This window comes from Phodopus roborovskii, unplaced genomic scaffold (assembly GCF_943737965.1).
Source record: "Phodopus roborovskii unplaced genomic scaffold, PHOROB, whole genome shotgun sequence".
NCBI classification, from domain to species: Eukaryota; Metazoa; Chordata; class Mammalia; order Rodentia; family Cricetidae; genus Phodopus; species Phodopus roborovskii.
In genome coordinates this window covers 3,702,351-3,722,927 of record NW_026126646.1, presented here as the reverse complement: position 1 = coordinate 3,722,927, position 20,577 = coordinate 3,702,351, and the positions used below count along the sequence as shown (strand labels likewise).

General features: G+C 54.6%; 2 protein-coding genes across 3 annotated transcripts in view; one reads left to right on the top strand and one right to left on the bottom strand.

Moving 5' to 3' along the window:
* Positions 1-438: 438 nt before the first annotated feature.
* Hes2 (hes family bHLH transcription factor 2) lies at positions 439-1,706 on the bottom strand. Its single transcript, XM_051173849.1, has 4 exons — positions 1,639-1,706; positions 1,443-1,538; positions 1,123-1,213; positions 439-1,035 (listed from the first exon to the last, which is right to left on the bottom strand). The coding sequence occupies exons 1-4, from the start codon at positions 1,681-1,683 to the stop codon at positions 785-787; spliced, it is 483 nt and encodes a 160-aa protein (XP_051029806.1). The 5' UTR covers positions 1,684-1,706; the 3' UTR covers positions 439-784.
* Positions 1,707-7,262: 5,556 nt separating this feature from the next.
* Positions 7,263-20,577, top strand: part of Espn (espin) — a 30,993-nt gene continuing 17,678 nt past the window's right edge. For both annotated transcript variants that reach the window (XM_051173840.1, XM_051173839.1), the window contains exons 1-3: positions 7,263-7,740; positions 10,452-10,645; positions 20,370-20,556. In XM_051173840.1, the coding sequence (XP_051029797.1) occupies positions 7,447-7,740; positions 10,452-10,645; positions 20,370-20,556 (675 nt within the window). In that variant the 5' untranslated portion in view covers positions 7,263-7,446. The remainder of the gene's footprint in view (positions 7,741-10,451; positions 10,646-20,369; positions 20,557-20,577) is intronic.

Sequence of the window (20,577 nt, the reverse complement as noted above, 5' to 3'; positions counted from 1 at the left end):
GAAAGCAGGCAGGGTGGTCCCTGTTCCCTAACTGCTGCTGCCTCCTGGTCCCTGCCCTCCCAAGGCTGGAGCTCTGTAGTCTGTTCTGGGTTCCATTCCTCCAACACCGCCAGCCTCCATAAACCCCCCTCCCCCCTCCCAGGGAAGCCTCACACTCATCCCATCCTTTCCTTACGTCTGAAGACCACTGGGCCTGGCGAGTGGGGAAGGAATGCTCGGAGGCTTAAATTAGGAAGCCCCCACCATCTGCAGTAGAGATCACTGGCAGGGGAAGCCTAGGAGTGGAGGAGGTGTCCTTTTGCCCTGCTCAGAGCTCTGCAGAACCTGGTAGGGGGGAGTGGTCAAAGTCCCCCAAGGCATTGCTCTGTTTGCAGAGAGGTTCACAAGCCCAGCTGAGCTGGAGGTATTCCCAGGTGTGGCTGGGAATGCATTCGATGACCCATCAGAGCAGGTGAGCTCCAAGATCGGAGGTTGGTCTGCTGCCCACGCCAGGGCAGGTGTGTCCCTGCTGAGGCAGCTTTGGTGGCCCAGTGCCAGAAGCGTTTCTACCAGTCCAAATCTGGGGCTCTTCCTCACCCTGCAGACATTTGCTCTTTCTCCTCTTACCCAGAAACTCTTTTTCCCTCCAGCCCTTGAGGTCATCATCCAGATAGGTCACAAGCATCGAATTCTTGCTAGGGTGTGGGTGCTAGATTGTTCTCAAAGTGAGGGAGATGCAGTCACCACTGAGAGCTTCCTTAGTCAGCTAGCCCATCCAGGTCCCTGGCCTGGAACATCCAGGAGCCTACCAGGGCCGCCAGAGGCCAGGGCTGCCCAGATGAGGCACCTGCGGAGGGGGAGAGGGAGATGGAGCTGGGGCCGGTGTTGGGGCCGGTGTTGGTGTCTGTAAGGTTGAGCCACCACTGACAGTCCTCTGCCTTAGATGCTCCAGCAGGCGCATGCTCACGGCCGGCTCCAGGACGCTGCAGGCCGGCAGCACGCGCGCGAGGCGCGCTAGACAGGCTCTGTAACCCTCGAGGTAGCTATCCAAGGGCTCTGTGGACAGAGGGCTGCATGAGGCTCAGGCCCTGAGCACTGTGCAAACTGCCAGGCACGCGAGGAGCGGGGAGCATGGTCACTCACCCGGCGCTGCAGCGTGGTAGGGCTGCTCCTGCAGGAAGCGCACGGTCATTTCCAGGATGTCCGCCTTCTCCAGTTTCGAGTAGCGGGAAGTCTGTGCCAGGCCAGGCAAGAGAGACACCCTATAACAAACTGAGCCACTGGGCACCTGGCTCTTGCACCCAAGATGCTTGCCAGTCGCGCGGTGGTCTCTACCACTCCATCGCTCAGACCTCACTAGGAGGCTTTCGGATCCCCACTGAGCCTCGAGACCACGCCGCCCCACCCGCCCCACTGGGTGTCCCAGAACTCTCCACCGAGGTCTTCCTCTCCCAGACACTCACCTCCGCGCCCAGCATCGGCAATACCAGCCCCTTTAGCTGGCTCAGACTCTCGTTGATTCGTGCGCGCCGGCGCTTCTCCAGCAGTGGCTTCAGGGTCTGCGGGGAGGTGCGGGAAGGCAGATGGGCACAGAGGCCATGGTTAGGAGATCGCGATCTCCCACCCCACGCTGCCACGGGTCCCTATTTCCGTCCCTACCTTGCGCAGCTCCGCTGCGTCCCCTGCTGTTCTAGGCACTCTCATGCTCCAAGGGAAAGCGAAGAGCGCGCGGGGTCGGGTGCCTCGGGGTGGAGGATCCCGCTACAAAGCAGAGCAAAGAACGAAGCCAGGGACCAAGTTCAAAGCCTAGCCCAAACTCCCGCCAAAGAAGAGCGCGCCCAGCCAGCCGCAGGCTTTTAAGGAGGCTGCGTCCCCGCTCCGCCCCGCCCCACGGAGCCTGGCCCGTCGCCACTCCCACCTCCCGCCTTTGTCCCAGCACAGGGTGGGGCTGGAGAGGACGAGTCAGTGTTATCCCCCAGAGATGTCACTCTGGCCTCAGAGTCCCATCTGTGGTGGGGTCGCGCGACGTGCGGGCGCTGGCCCCCTGGACAGGAAGGATGGGTGGGGCCAGGCCTTGACTCCTGCGGCTTCATTCACGCCCACCGGGCTTCTAGCTCCTCCCTGGGCAGCAAGGGCCCCAGCGACTGCAGAGCCTCGGAGCCCCAGAGCTCAGGGAGACCCAACAAGGGTTAAAAAGAGAGATTCGCTCCACCAACTGCCCCGAGCTGGACGTGGAGACGCAGTCCTAGCACGGTCCAACCTTTCTCCGGCCTGGCTGCCAGAACCAGGACTGGGGTCGCTGGACCCCAGGCTCTAAACACTTCCTAGAATTTAGGGCACCCCACCTGGTTCCCCGGCTCTAGGTTGTGAAAAGGAAACCTGAGCCCCACTCCCCAGGAAGAGGCAACCCAGGGTCCTCGGAGTTCATTTTCAACTCATCTGGCTCTGGGTTCCAGATTCCACCTGTGGGACACTCGGAGGTCACATGACAGGCGAGTGGGGACGGCCCTGGGCGTGTGCCCCGGCTGCTCCACTCCGCCCCAGCGAGGCCAGACACGCCTCCACAACGCGTGGCCGTTGCTGCGGCAAACTGGCAGGCGTCCCCCGCCCATCTGCCGCGGGCTCCCCTCCCTGGGTTGGCTGGCGGGGTGACGTCCGCCTCTCCGACCCTCTTCCAACTTTGGCAGTCTCAGGCACCAAAAGCCAGGAGCTCGTGGGGCGGAGCCAGGATGGGCTCTGTCCAGGGTACTGGAAGGACCCCTTTGAGCCCCATTCCCTTCCCTAGCCCCAAATCCCTGGAAGAGCTCCCACAGTAGGGAGAAAAAAAAGAAAGCCTGGGCGGAAAGCTCATCCCTCCCATTTCTATGGTATACAAGGACCCATGACCACCACCAAAGAGTAACTTTGTGCAAGCTCCTAGCTCCTTGTTTCCAATCATTTCCTCACTTACACCAACCCAACAGTCCTAATTGGGATGCCTGAGTCTCTGGTTCTCTCCCACAGTCCGGTCTAAAATGCCTATGGGCCAGCCCCTCACTATGCAGACCAGGCTGACTTCCAACTCACAAAGATCAGCCTGCCTCTGCCTCCCAAGTGTGTGTGCCACCACACTCATTAATTATTCTTTAAGAGCTCAAAGAGGGCCAAGCAGTGGTGGCAGGTGAATCTCTGAATCTGAGTTCGAGGCCAGCCTGATATACAGAGTGAGCCCCAGAACAGCCAGGGCTACAACAGAGAAAAACTGTCTTGAAAACAGGAGAGAGAGACAGAGAGAGAGACAGAGAGAGAGAGACAGAGAGAGAGACAGAGAGAGAGAGAGAGAGAGAAGAAATGGAGATCTAAAAGGACTTTAGTACTTTATAGGGCTCAGTGTTTATGAGCACTGCTCTTACAGAGGACCCAAGTTTGGTTCCAGCACCCAGGACAGATGGCTCACAACTTACTACCTGTAACTCCAATTCGGAGGAGGGGGGAATCTGACGCCCTCTTCTGGACTTCTCAGACATAGCCCTTACATGCATAAATCTACATATAAATCCATGCATCTATATGTAGATATAGATAGATAGAGTTGAAAATAAAAGTAAAGCTTCTTTTTGAAAAAGGGTTTGTGGCAGGGCAGTGGTAGCTCATACCTTTAGTCCCAGTACTTGGGATGCAGAGGCAGGCTGATCTCCTAACCTGAGGCCAGCCTTGTCTACAGAGTGAGCCCCAGGACAGCCAGGGTTACACAGAGAAACCCTGTCTCAGAATATCAAAATGTAAAATAAAAAAAGGACAGTATGGGGCTGTAGAGATGGCTCAGAGGTTAAGAGCACTGGCTGCTCTTCCAGGGGTCCTGAGTTCAATTCCCAGAAACCACATGATGGCTCACAACCATCTGTAATGAGATCTGGTGCCCTCGACATACATGGATGAAGAATGTTGTATACATAATAAATAAAATCTTTAAAACAACAACAACAAAAAAAAATGACAGTGTGGCATCCCCTTCCCTGAGGGTTGATTCAATTCAGTGTCCCCAAACCCACCCTACACTGACCATACTGATACTAGCTCCTAGGGTGAAGGGTGGGAACATCCCTTTCCAGGGCTGAGGACAAATTCCCTTTCAGTTACTGAAACTTGAAGTGTCTCTCCCCCACTGTAAAGGAGTTTAACCAAGCAATGCACTCCTCCCTCCACAGAAAAGACTCTGGGGGTTTGCTAGTGGTTTGGAAGGTGGGGTCCTTTAGAAGTAGAACTTGGGGTGTTCAGAGAGTGGGGCTCAGGCTCACTAGGACAGCCTACAGTACCCTGGGGATGCACTCTACCCCTGATCCTACCTGGGGTGTTGAGAAATGTGCTGGTCTTTGGCTGGGAGAGAAATCTGAGAACTGATGTTCACCCTGCTTGGAGGTGAGGGCTAAGGTGAGCCCCCCGCAGAGGGATGAGAAGAGACTTTCAGAGGAGGAAGCCCCTATGCTGGCGCCCAGAGGCAAGGAGACAGAGGGGAGCTGTGGGGAGAGGGGATCCAGCCTGAGAAGCAGAGAGAGGAAGCTCAGTTGGACAGATTTGCCACTTCCTGTCTGTATCACCTGAGGCTTTAAAAAAACAAAGCCTATGAAATGCCTCAATGGGTAAAGGCACCAGCCACTAACCCGGTGACCCCACTTGATCCCCAGGGCACACGCACAAGACCAAATCCTGCCAGTTGTCTTTTGACCACCACATGCATTCCACATGCATTGAGGCCAGCACACACGTGCTCACATGCACACGCACACACACAGACACACACACAGGCACTAATAAATACAAACTCCTCCTGCCTCTGTTTCCACAGCTATAAAACAAGACTTGAATCCCCTCTGAGCCACTTGCGGTGGCTCATGCCCATAACCCTGCATCATAAAGAGAAGATGAGACTCAGGAGTTCAAGTCCAGCTTGGGATGGATAGACAGTTCAAAGCCAGCCTCTGAAACAAAAACAGAACAAAACAAAAAACCCCACCTATAAGGATTAACAATTTGAATGGAGAGGTTGGCGCCATGCCCAGTGAGTAGTAGGGGGTTCTATCTTTATGTCATCACTGATTGGGCTTTTTTAACTGCTGGGGAGGGTTCAGTGGAGTGGAAGAGCCCAGATGGACAGGCAGGCAGGCAGGCACAGCTGAAAGGGCCTGGCTCCCAGTCTGAGTGTGAGCTGTGTCCTCAAGGAATCTGAGGAGCTAGTTGGTCATCGAGGATGTGTACTGACACCTGGCTTTATGTCGAGTGTCACTGGCTGAGTTGGGAATGACTCAGGAGGATTTGACAGGAACAATGCATGACCTCACCATGCGAGGTGTCCAGGGTCAAGGCAGCAACCTTGCAGCCTGGAGGAACTGCAGGAGTTTTGTCACGAAGGAGGCACAGGAGAGTGGAAGTCAAGTCCAGTCATCATAGTTTGAATGCTCCTATCACCACTTACTGTCCTGTGAGGGCTCCCGCCGGCCTGGATTTGCTGATGTATGTAGCTTCAAGAAATACCAAGCGGGCATAGCTGTGACACAAATAAGGAATTCGGAAACCTCTGGAAAGAGGTCACAGATTCCAGTACCTGCAGGTCCTATGATGGAACGAGGCCTCACCAGCTAGGTGGAAGTGGTTAGAAACTCACTTGAGCTGTCATCAAAGTTTGAGCTCACCTGGGAGCTCCAGCCACCGTGCGTGGCGCCACCGTGTGGTGGAAACAGAAATGGTAGCTAAGACTGTCCAGGAGACCAACTGTTCTGCAAACGACTACATTTCCAGCACCTCCCTGGCTGATAGGAGTTAGGCACTGATTGAAACATCGGCCGGGAATGGGGCTGAGTTCTGACTGACCTTCGCTGTGCGTGGGGGAAGAAGAGGTAGAGCACAAGCTGTTTCAAGGTTGCCCGATATGCTTGCTGCGCTCCCACGGCACGCACACCCCATCCTGGGAGCTTTAGCTCCAGTCCAGCAGACCTTGCCTCCTCCAGTTCCCATGACCTGTTTCCAGCCGTGGCCCCGTGGGGTGGTTTGTACTTACCTGCCTGGACCCTCAGGCGCTTCCCAGTGTCCTTGTTCACGTGGTGACGCTGTCTCTTTGGACAAAGGCACTGGAGTGTCTGCCCATCAGGCCTCATCTCTCACATCCTTCATTTCTGGTCCTTTGGTTTGACAGCTCCAGGCCTTCGAGTCCATGCATGCTCCGCTCTCCCATCCCCCACCAGCCTGGGGAATTAGAATCTTCAGCGCCCTGTTCTGAAACAGTTCTAAAACCACCTCGACACTCTTGAGCATCCTTTCACTTAAATAGATCCTGGCTGGGCGGTGGTGGCGCATGCTTTTAATCCCAGCACTTGGGAGGCAGAGGCGGGCAGAGCTCAGTGAGGCCAGCCTGGTCTACAAAGCGAGTTCCAGGACAGCCAGGACTGCTAGCTACACAGAGAAACCTTTACTTGAAAAACAAGACAGAAAGAGAGTGTTGTGAGAGAGAGAGAGAGAGGGAGGGTGAGAAAGAGAGAGAGGAGAGAGGGGGAGAGGGAGGGAGGAATAGATCCTATGGGTTTTGGAGGGTTTTTTGTTCAAGCACTTTATTTATTTATTTATTTATTTATTTATTTATTTATTTATTTGGAGGCCCTGCGCTAATGTGTGCATGTGGGGATCAGAAGAAACTTTGTGTGAGTCGGTTCTGTCTTTCCTTCCACATTTGGGTCCCTGGGATGGAACTCGTTGTCAGAAAGCACCTGCGCCGCTCCTTTTGCGGGCTCCCTCCTTTCTCCTTCGCCTTTTCCCACCCCCCCCCACTTCTTTTTCTTGGGTCTAGACTCTAGAGGGACCTTGGCATCCTGAGCACGGGACACTAGGCATTCAGCACGTGATGGGACCTTTGAAGTTTCTGGGCAGCGGTGTCTAGTTCCCTGTCCTTGAATGTCCCTTCTTACCAACCAGACCCAGCACCAGGCACCTTCCTGATGCCCAAGACAAACCATTTCCTATCTCCCACTTGCCAGGTTCTAGCAACACTTGGAGATCCTCGTAACTGCCATCGGTTGCTGGCTTGTGTCCCTAGCACCTGACACAGCACATAGTGGCCACTGGGCAGCTAAATGAACGGATCTCTGCCTGGACGGTACTAGAATCCTACTCAGTTTTTATGTGCGGCAAATCAGAAGAGAAACTCACCAACCCTTGTCATCCGCCAGGGACAGGGGAAGGCTCTGGGCCGGGGAGGCGGGGCAGGGAGGAGGCGTGGCGGGGGCGGGTCCCAGGCTTAAGCGGGGCACTCTCGGGGTCCCCGCCCCAGAGCGCTGCCGAGGGACCGCAGAGCCGGGGCGGCGGGCAACCGCTCTCCCTCTGGGGTTCACACTCCTCCGACGGCTGCGCCGCGGGGGCTATTCCTGGAGCTTGAAGCCACCCGCATGACGTCCCGGGGAACCCACTGATCGCCGGGTCGCGGCGCCGAGGGCTGGCATCATGGCCCTGGAGCAGGCGCTGCAGGCGGCACGGCGGGGCGACCTGAACGTCCTGAAGTCCCTGCACGCCGCCGGCCTGCTGGAGCCTTCTCTGCGCGACCCGCTAGATGCCCTGCCAGTACACCATGCAGCCCGATCTGGCAAACTTCACTGTCTACGCTACCTGGTGGAGGAGGCTGCCCTCCCGGCCGTGGCCCGCGCGCGCAACGGCGCCACACCGGCCCACGACGCCGCTGCCACAGGCTACCTCTCCTGCTTGCAGTGGCTGCTCACACAGGGTGGTTGCAGAGTGCAGGTGAGTCTACTCCAAGATCAGGTTTGGGCCCAAAGAGGACTCCAGCCCTCCTGTGGCTTGAGAATGAGTGAAATATAAGTGGTCTTGGCTAGGCTAAGCCCTTCAGACTTCTCTTTCCAGCCCGCTTTAGATAAGGTGGGCTCCTGAGATTGAGAACTTCGGCAGATTCCTGGCTGCTTGATATCAGGGAAACCCGCGGGGAACTGGACTCAGTGGAGTTGGTGTCTCCTAGGGCAGGCAAAGCACAGATCCTCAAGGGAGTGGCCCAGGCTTGGAGAAAGGTGGGGCAGGCAGTGATGGGCCTGGGCTGCCAAATTAGAAGCCAGTGTCCTCCGGGCTCGGGTCTGGAGGGAGCATGCCCAAGGTCCCACAACTCACCCTAGGCCAAGATGCCACCAAGTCAGGGACAAAAGTGGTGGGGGCTGAGGTGGGTGGGGCAGCTCTTCCAAGGACATAGGTGGATCCAAGGATATCGGCAACTTTGGGCCTTCCAACCCAAAGCCACTCCTCAGCCGGACCTGAATCTTTGTCCCTGGAATAACCACGGGGTCACTTTGAGGCCCTGCCAGGGGAGAGTGGATCACGGAGTCCTCCGCACCGAGAACACGAACTGAAATGCCCTGAGGTGTCCACATTCTTGTGCTAGAGGAAGGCTAAAGGAACCAGAGTGATAGCTGGGATGGGAGGCCACCAGGCCGGATCCAGGGGGTCTCCTAGGCTGAGGGAAGGAATCGGTATGACATTCTGGTTGCCTGAGCAGCCAAGTAAGGTGGGAACAGCTGATCTCTAGCTGGCAGAGACCACTGAGTGACTCACATCTGTAATCACAGCTCTTGGGAAGCTGAGGCAGGAGGACCCCTGTGAGTTTGAAGTCAGCCTGGGCTACAGAGTGAGACCCTGTCTCAAAAAACCAAAACCAACCAACCAAAAAACAAAAACCCCATAGACCACTAGGTTAACTGCACACCAAAGGGGTGAGAGCCAACTCCAGCCTGGTGTGCAGGGGCCTAGCAAATGCAGCTCAGTCCCACCTCCCGTCTTCCAAGAAAAAGCTCCACCTTCCCATCCTTCTGGAAGCTTCTTTCCTTCCCTTATCTCCCAGCCTTGTTATCGGGAGTTCCCAGCCACATAGTCCGTACCTCCCTTTTTTGGGAAGCGCCAGCCTCCCTGATTCCACGTCCAGCGCTGGCCGGAAGCCTCCCTTATCGCAGAGGTAGAAGGAACACGCAACCTTGTGCCAGTTTATCATGTCTCCTGTCCTAAACCCCCAGGAAGCTGGGGGCAGAAGGGTGGGGGCAGTGACCTCCATCTCTGGTCCTATCCCGCCTACAGATAAACAGCTTAGCATGTGGGCCCCAGCACACAAAGGCCTACCAGCTGATGGTACCTTAAACACAGGCCACTGACTTCATATTGCCATCGTGATCCAATAACCCCGAACTACAGTTATGGCCCACAGCCTCAGGTCCATAGCCCTACGACCAGTGGAGAGGGAAGGCCTGTCTCAAGAGCTGACGTACCAGACTTCCATCATTGTGGTCCTACTTAGATCACCTCCAGCCAGCCATGCCTGAGCTCAGAGGAACAGACTAAACAAGCCTGCAGACACCTACAATGCGCAGAGGGAACTCTGGCATCTTCCTTAGACCCTTATGGGCCATTTGATTTCTGTCCCATGATCCTCCCCACCTGCTCAGCCTGACTGATGACAAGCCAGTCTCCTGTGTCCCCTTCTTTCAGGGGCCCTGGGTCTTCCTGTTGCCATTCAGCTGCCTCGAGGTCTCTGTGCCTTGGTCACTCATGTCTGGGTGGTACAGTCCCTTCAGGAGGGGAGAGACCTCACATCCCAGTTATCTCTCACCTCTGCTTTCTGTGGCATCTGTGTGCTTAATGCTTACAGCTTGTCAGCCGCTAGACATACTCTCAGGTGCAGTAGCCCCAATGGGGACATCTGGGGTCTCCATGGCTCTCTCCCCACCCGCGAACAGCCCCTCAGCTCTTCCCCCAAAGAGAGATACAACAAGTATATGTAAGAGGAGCAGTTCTGGGCCCACAGGGTATCTGCAGGAGTTCTAGCCTCTCCAAGGGCCTGCCACTAGTACACACCCACACCATTGGCTGGCTGCCCCAGGCCCTGCCCACCAGTGCCTCCTCCTCCACAGGGCAAGAACACAGCTTGTTCCTGGAGCTGTGTGCAGCTTCTTGTGTGGGGGTTGGGCTGTTGGAGGTGTAGCAAGATGGAAGGCTCTGTCCCTCCCAGGGTTACCTGGGAGTGAGGACGAGGAGGAACGAGGGTTGGAGGCAGGGGAACCCTAATGCCAGCCTGGGAGAGAGACGCAGCTGCATGCCCCTCCCTGCCTTGCTTAGCCCAGCAATGCAGTCACTAACTCATGTGTTACCCAGGCGTCAGGGCTGTGCCTAACTCTTGCTAGGACACAGGGTGCCTCTTGTGTCCTGGCAACTCTCCATCATGCCTTAAAGGCCTCAAAGAGTCCCACATGGTGTTGCCGCCGCCTCTGGCCAGAGAGTCAAAGCCAGGCCGGAGTTGCCTAAGGGCAGGATCGATTTCACCCCCAAAGTGCTAAGCCAGGCGCAGCCATCCCCTCAAGCGGGGGTAAGCACATGGACCTGCGCCCCTCTTGGAGGAGGCCGGCAGAGGGTTGGGTACCTGGCAAGAATAGATTCAGACTACAGCGTTTTAACTCCCACAGGAAAAAGATAATTCTGGTGCCACAGTCCTGCATCTGGCTGCCCGCTTTGGCCATCCGGAGTTGGTGAACTGGCTTCTGCATGACGGTGGTGCGAACTCTGCCATCACCACAGACACGGGTGCCCTGCCTATCCACTATGCCGCCGCCAAAGGAGACCTTCCGTCGACGAAGCTTCTTGTCGGGCATTACCCAGAGTAAGAGCCTTCCCTTGCATTACTGTTTTGATTTTTGTGCTGGGAATTGAATCTGGGCCTTGCACATGCAAGAAGTCCACCACGGAACCACACTTCCAGGCCAGGACTTCCCTCTTGGTTTATTTTTTGGAACAGGCTCTTATGTAGCTCAGGCTGGCCTGGAGCTTGCTAAGTAGAGAGGATTTGAGCCTTGGTTTCCTGATCTGTATTTTTTACTCTTTTTCTTTCTTGAGACGGGTCTTTGGTTGGCCTGGAACTCACTCTGTAGACCAAGCTGGCCTCAAACTCACAGAGATCTGCTTGCCTCTGCCTCCTGAGTGACTGCCATCCACAGCCTAAGGGTTGTTGGTCTTTCTGTGGCCCACCTCCCAAGGGCTGGGATTCCAGGCCTGTAACTGCCACAGGTGACTTTAAGACTTTTCTCTTAAGGAGTTCTCTGGGTACAGAGGCCAAGGCTCTGGTGTATATCTGGAGGCTGCTACTGCTGGTGGCAGCTTCAGAGACCATCCTGAGTTCAGAGGCCGGGCCCAAGACAGGGCCTGTCAAAGTGGAACTTTTGCTTTCTACACAGCCCGTCGGGGCCACAGCCTCTGTTTCAGGTCTGCAAGCAGATGTCCCCCACCCCAGCTCCCTGGGCAGCTTAGAGTTGGATTTGGTACATTGGGAATGCAGGCCAAGGTCATTCTTCCTCCCGGGGTGCTTGCTTGGCTGCAAGAGGTGGCCTGAAGCTCTCGTCTGAGCTCACTTCTGAGACTACTTAAATAGAGTGATGAGTCAGGAGCTCCTCCTAGACCTGAGTTAGGCAGGGGAGGAAGGGTCAGGGCGAGGGTCAAGCAGGTAAGAGGAGAGTTGTCCTTTAGTCCCATGATCCCTCCTAGCCCCAGAGCCATGAGCAGGCTACCTCCAGAGAATCTTCCAGTCCTGGGGCCTCTCAATCCATTCCTGTCACTGGTGGAGGGGCTCCTAACCTTCCCAGGACCTCACTCTTAAGTGGCTAGGACAGGATGGGGTCATGTAGGAGAAAGACTCACCACAGAGTGACAGGTGAGAGTCTGGAGGTGGGAGACAGCCATGTCTTATGTGTCCTGGGGTGAGGACAATGGCTCAAGGAAAGGACATGGATTCTTCCTAAAGGTGTAGGATGTGAGCGGCCACCACCAGGACCTGAGGGTTCTGATCCGTGTCTAAGTATGTGTGCTCAGCCTCGGGAGGAAGACATCTGCAAGCTGACAGGGTTAGACCCATCACCAATCCATTTCTGAGTTCGTCACATGGCCACTGTCCACCGGGGAGCGGGCTGGTGGCCAGTGTGGTCACATGGCATAGGGCAGACACTGGTGTGGACATAGGACAGCTCTCAGACCTAGAAGGCCGGGCATCCGTTGTATCTCCTTGGCTCTGGACAGGCAGGCTGAGCCTGTTTGGCTTCTGGCAAGAGTTTCCCTGTCTGGCATTGGGTGGGTGAGCCAGCAGGAACTTTGCTGACTGGGGTGGCTGTTCTGCATAGCCATTTGGTGGTCACTGAGGCATGAAGGCTTTGCATTCAGACTGGCAGGGCTGGATGTCATATTCAAGTTGGTGGCCCCAGAGACCTTTGAGTGTGGGGAGTGTGGGGTCTGATCTGCCACCATCAGCAGCCTTAGGAAGCTTTGGCCCAGATTTCTGTTAGACCCTTCAGATTAGGGCCTGGCCATCCATACCTGTGGTATGTCCTCAGCCCCAAGACTGTGGTTCTGATGTCCTGCCACACTCCCTCACGCTAAGCCCAGGACACTTGGGTTCCTAAGATGATAGGTTATGTAGTACAGACCCTCTCCTGCCCCTGCCAGCCTCTCCTTCAGACAGAGTGTGCCTAGAGTTGGTGGGAGCCCTATAAACAGACAAGACTCCAAGCCTGCTCTGTGGGTTCCAGGGAGAACCGCTAGCCCCTTAACACGCCTTAGTGAAAAGCCCACTGGTGACAAGCCTAGAGCCCTCCAGGGGCAGACTCTATGCCAGCTGACCTCACTGAGGAGCTGCCCAGACCGCCCGGGATTCACCATGAATCTCAGGGAGGTAGACAGAGGGCCTGGGCTCCGATCCCTGCCATGGTCTGTGACCAGGTTGATAAGAAGTCACCTTTGAATGGATGCCAGGCTGTTCTCAGGCAGGAAGGGACTAGAAACTGTGGTCAGGGGCTGGTGTGCCCGTGTAAACTCTGGCCTTGGGGGAGAGATTCTCCAGGGCCAGTCAGAGGACCCCACAGCCTGGCTCTGCAGCTGGGGCTTCATGCTCTCTTGAGCCTTCCGGGCCTGCTGTGAAGCATTGTGAATTATTCAAGGGCTCGGCTCTCTCTGGTGCTTTGGTGCAGGAGAGAGAGTGCCATCCGTGGGAAACTCGATCCTGCCCAGGGAGGCTGTGGGTAACCATGGGCCATGGTGCTGACAAGTGCAGAGGAGCTGGAGGGCTGGCAGCTTTGGGAAGCGCCCTGCTAGTGCAGGTCTGTGCCCTGGGGCACTGCAAAGGGCTTGAGGTCACAGGAACACTCGGTGCTCATCCTGTTTCTCAGTGCATCTACCCCAGCTCACTGGATTGAATCTTTCCAGAAAAAGAACTTGCCACACAACACCTTCCTCCCACTCTGGGCAGGGGGAGGGGAGCTGTCCTCTAAGGGACCCCTAATTTGGGAGTCCTGGAGACAGGTGGGCTGACAGTCCTGGCACAGAAGTAACTCACGGTGGCTAGGGTGTCAGCATCCCCATTTGGGACAGCAGAAAAGGATCAACAAACTGGCAGACCTCTTTGCTTCTAAGCGTTTGTTTGTTTTTGAGACAGGGTTTCTCTGTGTAACAGCTCTAGCTGCCCTAAAACTTGCTTTGTAGAAAAGGCTAGCCTCGAACTCACAGAGGTCTGCCTGCCTCTGCCTCCCAAGTGCTGGGATTAATGGTGTGTGCCACCACCGCCCAGTTGGCTCTTAACAGGGTTCTTGAGTCCAGGAGTCCCCATTTCAAAAGCCTTTTCCTTCTGTGTCTGCCTTGGGTTGCTCTGGGGCCTAGGCTGCCGGAAGAGAGTCCTGGGCTCAACCCTGACCCTGAGCTTTGAGACTGGGAGAGGAGACAGGGCTCCGGGGTCTCCCTCTCAGGCTCCTGGGCCCTTATCAGCTGTGGACATAGCCTTGTATATGTCTCTGTGTGTTTTCTTACTGTTGAACTCCATGAGTGATGAAGCTACAGGCTTTATCTCTCTCACTCTGTGTGCCCAGTGTCTGCCACGCCGTGGGCCTTTGTTTGTTGATTGATGAGGAGTCTGGAATCCCGGGTCCATGCCTGGCGGCTGGTTACTGCCTGTGACTCTAGATAGAACCCCCTCTCTGCACCTCCCTGTGCCCATTTGACAAATGGACCCACTCTACCCGAGAGGCTGAGACCATGGTGGGCACAGAGCCCCAGGCCTGCTGCCTCTTCTCACTTACCCACACTCATCCACTGCACAAATGCGGCTGAACTCCTTGCCCAGCTCACCAGCACCGGGGACACAGTTCTGCCCGTCTGGGAGAAGCTCACAGCAGACAAAGAAGGGGACAGGTTGTGAGCAGCCCCCACCCCCCAATTTAGGGGAACGCTCTTCTCCTCTCGGGTGTACTGGTTCGCAGGCTGTCTGTCCCGGGGGAACACGCAGCATGGGAATGTGCGTTCACAGAACGGGCCAAACGTAAGAACAAGAGACTACAAGGGTGGCAGGTGCTGTGTAGTAAAATGGGGCTGTCTGGTAGGGAGTCCTCAGGGGGTCCTTTAAGCTGGGGTGCCAGGAAAGGCCTCTCCGATGGTGCACTTACACAAAGCTCTGCTGTGAGCACGTGGCCATGGCCGGGACACAGCAAGATGAGTTGAGAGAAAGGCGGAAGTTGAGAGAGATGCAAGCATGTGCTGGAAATGTCACTGGTGCGCAGTTTCTGTCTCTGTGACAAAATGCTGGACAAAAGCCGCTGAGCGAAGGATTCGTTTCGACTCAGTTTAAGAGGAGAGAGCTAGTCCATTACCGGGCAGGAGGTGGGGTAGCAAGGCAGTGGGAACCTGACTGAGGTGACACTGAGTCCACAGTCAGGAAGCAGAGAGCTGAGTGGGTGTTCAGTGGGCCCCCCCTCCCAATAGTCCAGGCGCCACCCCATGGGGTCACTGCCCACATGCAGGGTGGGTCTTCCTCTCAGGACCTGACCTGGTGGTGTCCCCTAGGAGACTGTAAATGCAGTCACCCTGGCAGACTTTCCTCAAATAAAGCTGTGATTTCTCCCCTCCCCCCCCCAGGGCCAAGCTCTTGGCGTAAACAGGAGATGGGATTGACAAATACCTTGTGTGTGCACATATGCATGTGCGCGCACACACACACACACACACACAAACACACGAACATACACAAACACACATGAACACACACGCACATGCCTGCACACACACAAACACACGCACGCATGCACACATGCATGTACACACACGAACACACACACATACACACACATACACATACAAACACACGAATACACACACACCTGCACACACATGCACAGACGCACGCATGTGCACACACATGTGTATGCACACGTGCGCGCACACACGTGCACACACGAATACACACACATACATACACACGCACACACATGAATATACACACACATACACGAACATGAACATGTGCGTGCGCGCACATAAACAAGGGTATGGGTTATTGAGGCTCAGTGGTAGAGTGCTTGCCTAGCATGCAGGAAGCCTTGGGCTTCCAACCCCAGCATCCTATAAACTGAGTGGCGGTGCAGGCCTGTGATCCCCGAACTCAGAGGTAGAAGCAGGAGGATCGAAAGCTCAGGACCACCCTTGGCTACATAGTGAGTTCTAGGTCAGCCAGGACTGCACCAAACTCTGTCTCAAGACAGACAGAGGGAGAGGTTGTCCTCTACCAACTCGACTGAATGGGGGTGGGAAGAGAACATGCAGAGTTCCAGGCGCCTGTTCTGTGTCCAAAGGAACAGTCGGCGAAGGGGCAGGTTCTGGGGAGGCGCCCCTGGGAGCCGTGCTCAGCCTGTCAGGTGTGGGTCAAGAAGACCGGTGGGTATCAGCTGAACAATGGTCTAAGACCGAGCCTGGGCCTGGGGATGCTGAGAGGCCTCCCTCCCTCCAGAGGACACTCTCCACTTCACCAGCTTGGCAGGACCCTGTTCCCAGCTCAGTCTTCCAGGCATAGAAGAGACAGACGTCCCAGCATAGGCTTGAGAGTTCAGACAAGAAGGGGCATTGTGACCCAGCTTGAGGGAGGTGGGGTTTACACCAGGTCCTCCTCAGCTCGTGTCTGGTCCCCAAGCCCATGCACACCTGAGCCCACTGGCAAAGGATTCCTGAGAGACGGGTATAGGTCTGGGTACAGAGGGAGACAGACAGACAGACAGACAAGAAAGGTGTGGACATAGCATGGCTGCACACTCTCTCTCTCTCTCCTCTCTCTCTCTCTCTTCCTCTCTCCCTCTTTTGGTTGAACACAGGTTCACATCACAGCCTTGTCTATTTTGTATGTATCAAATGATCTTAGCCCTCTCTGCCTCGGCTTCCTCGGCTTCCTCGTTTGAGAAAGGAGACAGTGCTAACATTCATCCCTAAGGCCATAACAAGGGTCGGATGGGAGAGGGCGTGAAACTGGCTGATGGCTCCACCTGGAGTGAGTAACCACACGATTAAAAGTAGCTGTTATCAGTCAGTAATCGTTCTTTTTCTAATTAAGAAAGGAAGGGTCTCTCTATGTAGCTCTGGCTAGCCTAGAACTCACTCTGTTAGACCAGGCTGACCACAAACTCACAGAGATCCTCCTGCCTCTGCCTCTGCCTCTGGAGTGCCGGGACTAAAGGCGTGCGCCATTACACCTGGACTCCTTCTCCTTTACTGTTACTGTCCGTTTATTCATCCAGTGTCAGGCATTATGCTTTGTCCCTTGTGCTTACCCATAGCTTTGTGGCCTAAGTTTGAGGGAGCCTGGACTTCCTCGTGCCTCCATGCCGCCAAACAAGAAGACAGCTGGCTGCCCCCTTCTCATGGCCCATCAACAGACTTGTCCCGTGCCCTGGGCCTCCTGCTCCTCAATAGAGGCTGACACGCTATAATAATATACTGGGCACCTTACTATTTGACTGCTAGAGGATGTGGGCATCACTGCCCCCTGCTGCCCAGTCCTCCTAGGGGGCCGGATACCCCTGGATGGTGGTTGGCTACCCGCCAACCAGAAGGTGCTAGACAAGCAAAGCTCACAATGTCTCTGGCTTTCTTGGTCGTGTAAACTGCCTTGCCCTAGGGGTCACCCTGGTGGTGGCTTCTACTCCCCAGGACCCCAGCACTCACTGTGCTTGGTTACTGGGTGAATAATTCAAGCCACTGAGTGTCGGTCATGAAATATTTAGCAGGCTGTTCCTGACACACAGAGTGTGGGGGCGATGCTGGCACTGGGATTGCTGGCTGGGGCCATGAGCCAGCAGGGATCTACAGGGAGGTGTGTGGCCAAAGGTTGGGTCTTTTGCCCACCCTGTACTGTGTAGGCAGGACGTGCTTTTGAAATTTTTTCTATGTAGTCCAGATTCTCAGTAATCCCCCTGTCTCAGCCTTCCAAGTGCCGGGATGATAGGAGAGTGCCAAGATACTCTTCATGTATGTGTGTGCATGTGTACATAAGCATGTGTGTGCATGTGTGTATGCGTGTGTGCGTTCATGTGTAAGTGTACGTGTGTGCAAGTGTGTGCATGTGCATGTGTGCATGCATACATGTGTGTATGTGTGTGTACAAGTGTGTATTGTGTGAGTGTATGTGTGTGCAAGTGTGTGCATATGCATATGTGCTTGCATACACGTGTGTACACGTGTGTACATGTGTATATATGTGTATGAATGTGTGTGTGTTGCTGAGAATGTAACCCATCCCACATGCTATATCGGTACTGTAATACTGAGCTACATCTCCAGCCCCCAATTTGCGACACCCATTTCCCCCCCCCCCCCCCCGACATCTAAAGAGCCAGATTCAACATCAGACCAACAGGTGGCAGTTTTGCATTGGGGCAGGACAGGATGTCCGCACAAGGGGTCAGAAGAGACAGGGATGGGAACGAAGTGGGGGACGATTACGACTTGAGCCGAGGGACTCTAGGGTCAGGGATGCTGGGAGAGTTGTGGGTAAGGAGGACAAGACACGATGGTCCGGGTAGGAGTAGGGACCTAAATTATGCTGCAGTAACAGAGGGGGCTGGTGCATGGGCGAATCTTTCTAGAGGAAGAGGACCACGCAGGTCATTGGACGAATGAGCAGGTGGCTTCATGGGTCTGATTGATATACTGTGGATGTTTAGCTAGGAAGAGTAATTTGGGTGGGAACGCAAAGACTGGAGAGTAACAGGATAAACCCGTCCAGTTTGAGTTTGTGGACTTGAATGGGCGGGCAGGTGATAGGTCTGGAGTAGCTTGTAGCTCCACCCAGTGTTCATTCCTGGTAACTGCATGCCGGGCAGCCCAAACCCATTATCCACCTCGTGGCGGGCTTCAATACTTTTTAGTTGTATCCCTTCCACCTGTGACCCAGTTAGGAAACTCCTGGGCTGGGAAGCAAGAATGAGGGGTGGTAATAATCAAAAGCTAACCATAAGGGAAACCACCGGGACGTGGGTCCCACCTGTTCTATGTGTCTATTGAGGTCACGTCCCACAGGCACCTCATCTCGCAAATAGATGTGTGACCCTATCACATTTACCAGCTGTGTGACATATGGCAAGAATGCCCTAGCCCAGTTAACCTTCTGCAAGGCGGGAATAACAACAGGACTTAAGGAACACTTGTCTGAACTGGAGAGGTGGCTCAGGGGTTAGGAGCACTGGCTGCCTTTCCAGAGGACCCAAATTTTATTCCCAGCACCCACATGGAGGCTCACAACCACCTACAACACCAGTTTCAGAGAATCTGATGCCCTCTTTGGACACACACATAAATCTAAGCAAAACATTCATTCACATAAAATCATCTTTTTAAAACATTAAAAAAGATCCAAGCATACTGGCACACTCCTTTAACCACAGCACTCGGGAAGCAGACAGGAGGATCTCAGAGTCTGAGGCCAGCCTGGTGTACAGAGCAAGTTTCAGGACAGCCAGGGCTACACTGAGAAACCCTGCTTCAAAGAAAAAAAAAACCTAAAAATTAATTAATTAATTAAAGATAAAGGCCTCTCTGTTAGTACCACGCTCCCAGGTACATAAGGCTACCAGATGAGTGCCGAAACTCAGGGAGTTGGGAAGCTAGCTCGGCAGATAAGAGGGCTTGCTACTCTTGCAAAGGACCCAAGTTAGTGTTCCCAAAGCACCTGCAATTCCAGTCCTGTGGGAGTCTTCACCTCTAGCTTCTGCAGGCACCTCTATTCGTGTCCATGAACCCACACACAGATACATACACATAATTAAGACATCCTTCACAGTGAAACCCAGAATGCAGTACTTGGCACACGCTAGAATATCATTTGATGTCCATTTGAAGTTCAGGTTTAACTGGGCAATGCTGCATTTTATCTGGGAACCTCCAGCCCTGCCTTTTAGCAAATCAGTTACTGGAGGAGGCCCAGGCTAGTAGCAACTGTAGCTAAGCAAGCATGCCAGGCCGTGGAGAGGAACTGGCCGGAGGTAGGCGGAGCCAGCCGAGGGAATGGAGAGAAAGGACCGGCTTCGGGGAGGCAGGGTGTGTTCTTAAGGAAGAAGAGTCAGCATTCTGAATGGGGATGCACCTGAGAAAGCTCAGGGTTCTGACAGCAAGTGTGGGGTCAAGCCGCTACTGCGGCTGAAAAGGTAGGAGAAACCGGGCAACCATGTCCTTACAGACACTGGTTAAGAGGTGCATCTAAGGCTTGTGAGATGTTCAAGGTGCTTGCTATGTTTGCAGCTAAGCCAGATCACCTAAGTTCCATCCCCAGGAACGATGTGGCTGAACTAACTGACCCCCAAAAGCTGTCCTCTGACTGTCTTGTGGCCATCCATGCCAGCCATGCATGCACACACATTCGAATAAAGTAAATACAATGCATGAGAAGAGTCATCTTAAATGAAAGGGGGAAAAAGAAAATCGGTTAAATAAATAAATAAATATAATTTAAAATCATCTTAGAGGGGCTGGAGAGATAGCTTAGCAGCCAAGAGCACTGGCTGCTTTTCTAGAGGTCCTGAGTTCAATTCCCAGCACCCACACGGTGGCTCACAACCATCTATAGTGGGATCTGATGCCCTCTACTGGCATAAAGGTGTACATGCAGATAGAGTGCTCATAATTAAATAAATAAATCTAATAATGATAGTAATAATAACCTTAGCTGGGCATGGTGGCACACGCCTTTAATCCCAACACTCAAGAGTCAGAGGCAAGCAGAGTTAGAGGCCAGCCTGGGCTACATAGTGAAGGATAGCCTGGGCCACATAGAGAGACCCTGTCTAAAAACGAAAACAACAAAAAACAAAAAGGCGGTAGGCTTAGGCACTGTATGGAAAAGTTGTGTGGGTGGGAGGAGGTGTAAAGTGGAGAGAACTCTGAGGGACAGCAGTGTAGGACTGAGCCAGAGAACTCAGGGACAACGTATGACACAGCCTCTCCAGGCCATTCTAGAGAGCCAGGCTAGGGAAGGAGGCTTCGACGAGAGTGCGTGGAGTGAGCGTCCGGAGCCCACGGTGGGTGTTGCCTATTCACAGGGGAGTGAATGCCCAGACCAACAACGGTGCCACGCCCCTGTACCTGGCGTGCCAGGAGGGCCACCTGGAGGTGACGAAGTACCTTGTGCAGGAGTGCAACGCAGATCCGCACGTGCGCGCCCAAGACGGCATGACCCCTCTGCACGCCGCGGCGCAGATGGGCCACAACCCAGTCCTGGTGTGGCTGGTGAGCTGGGGACAGAGCGAC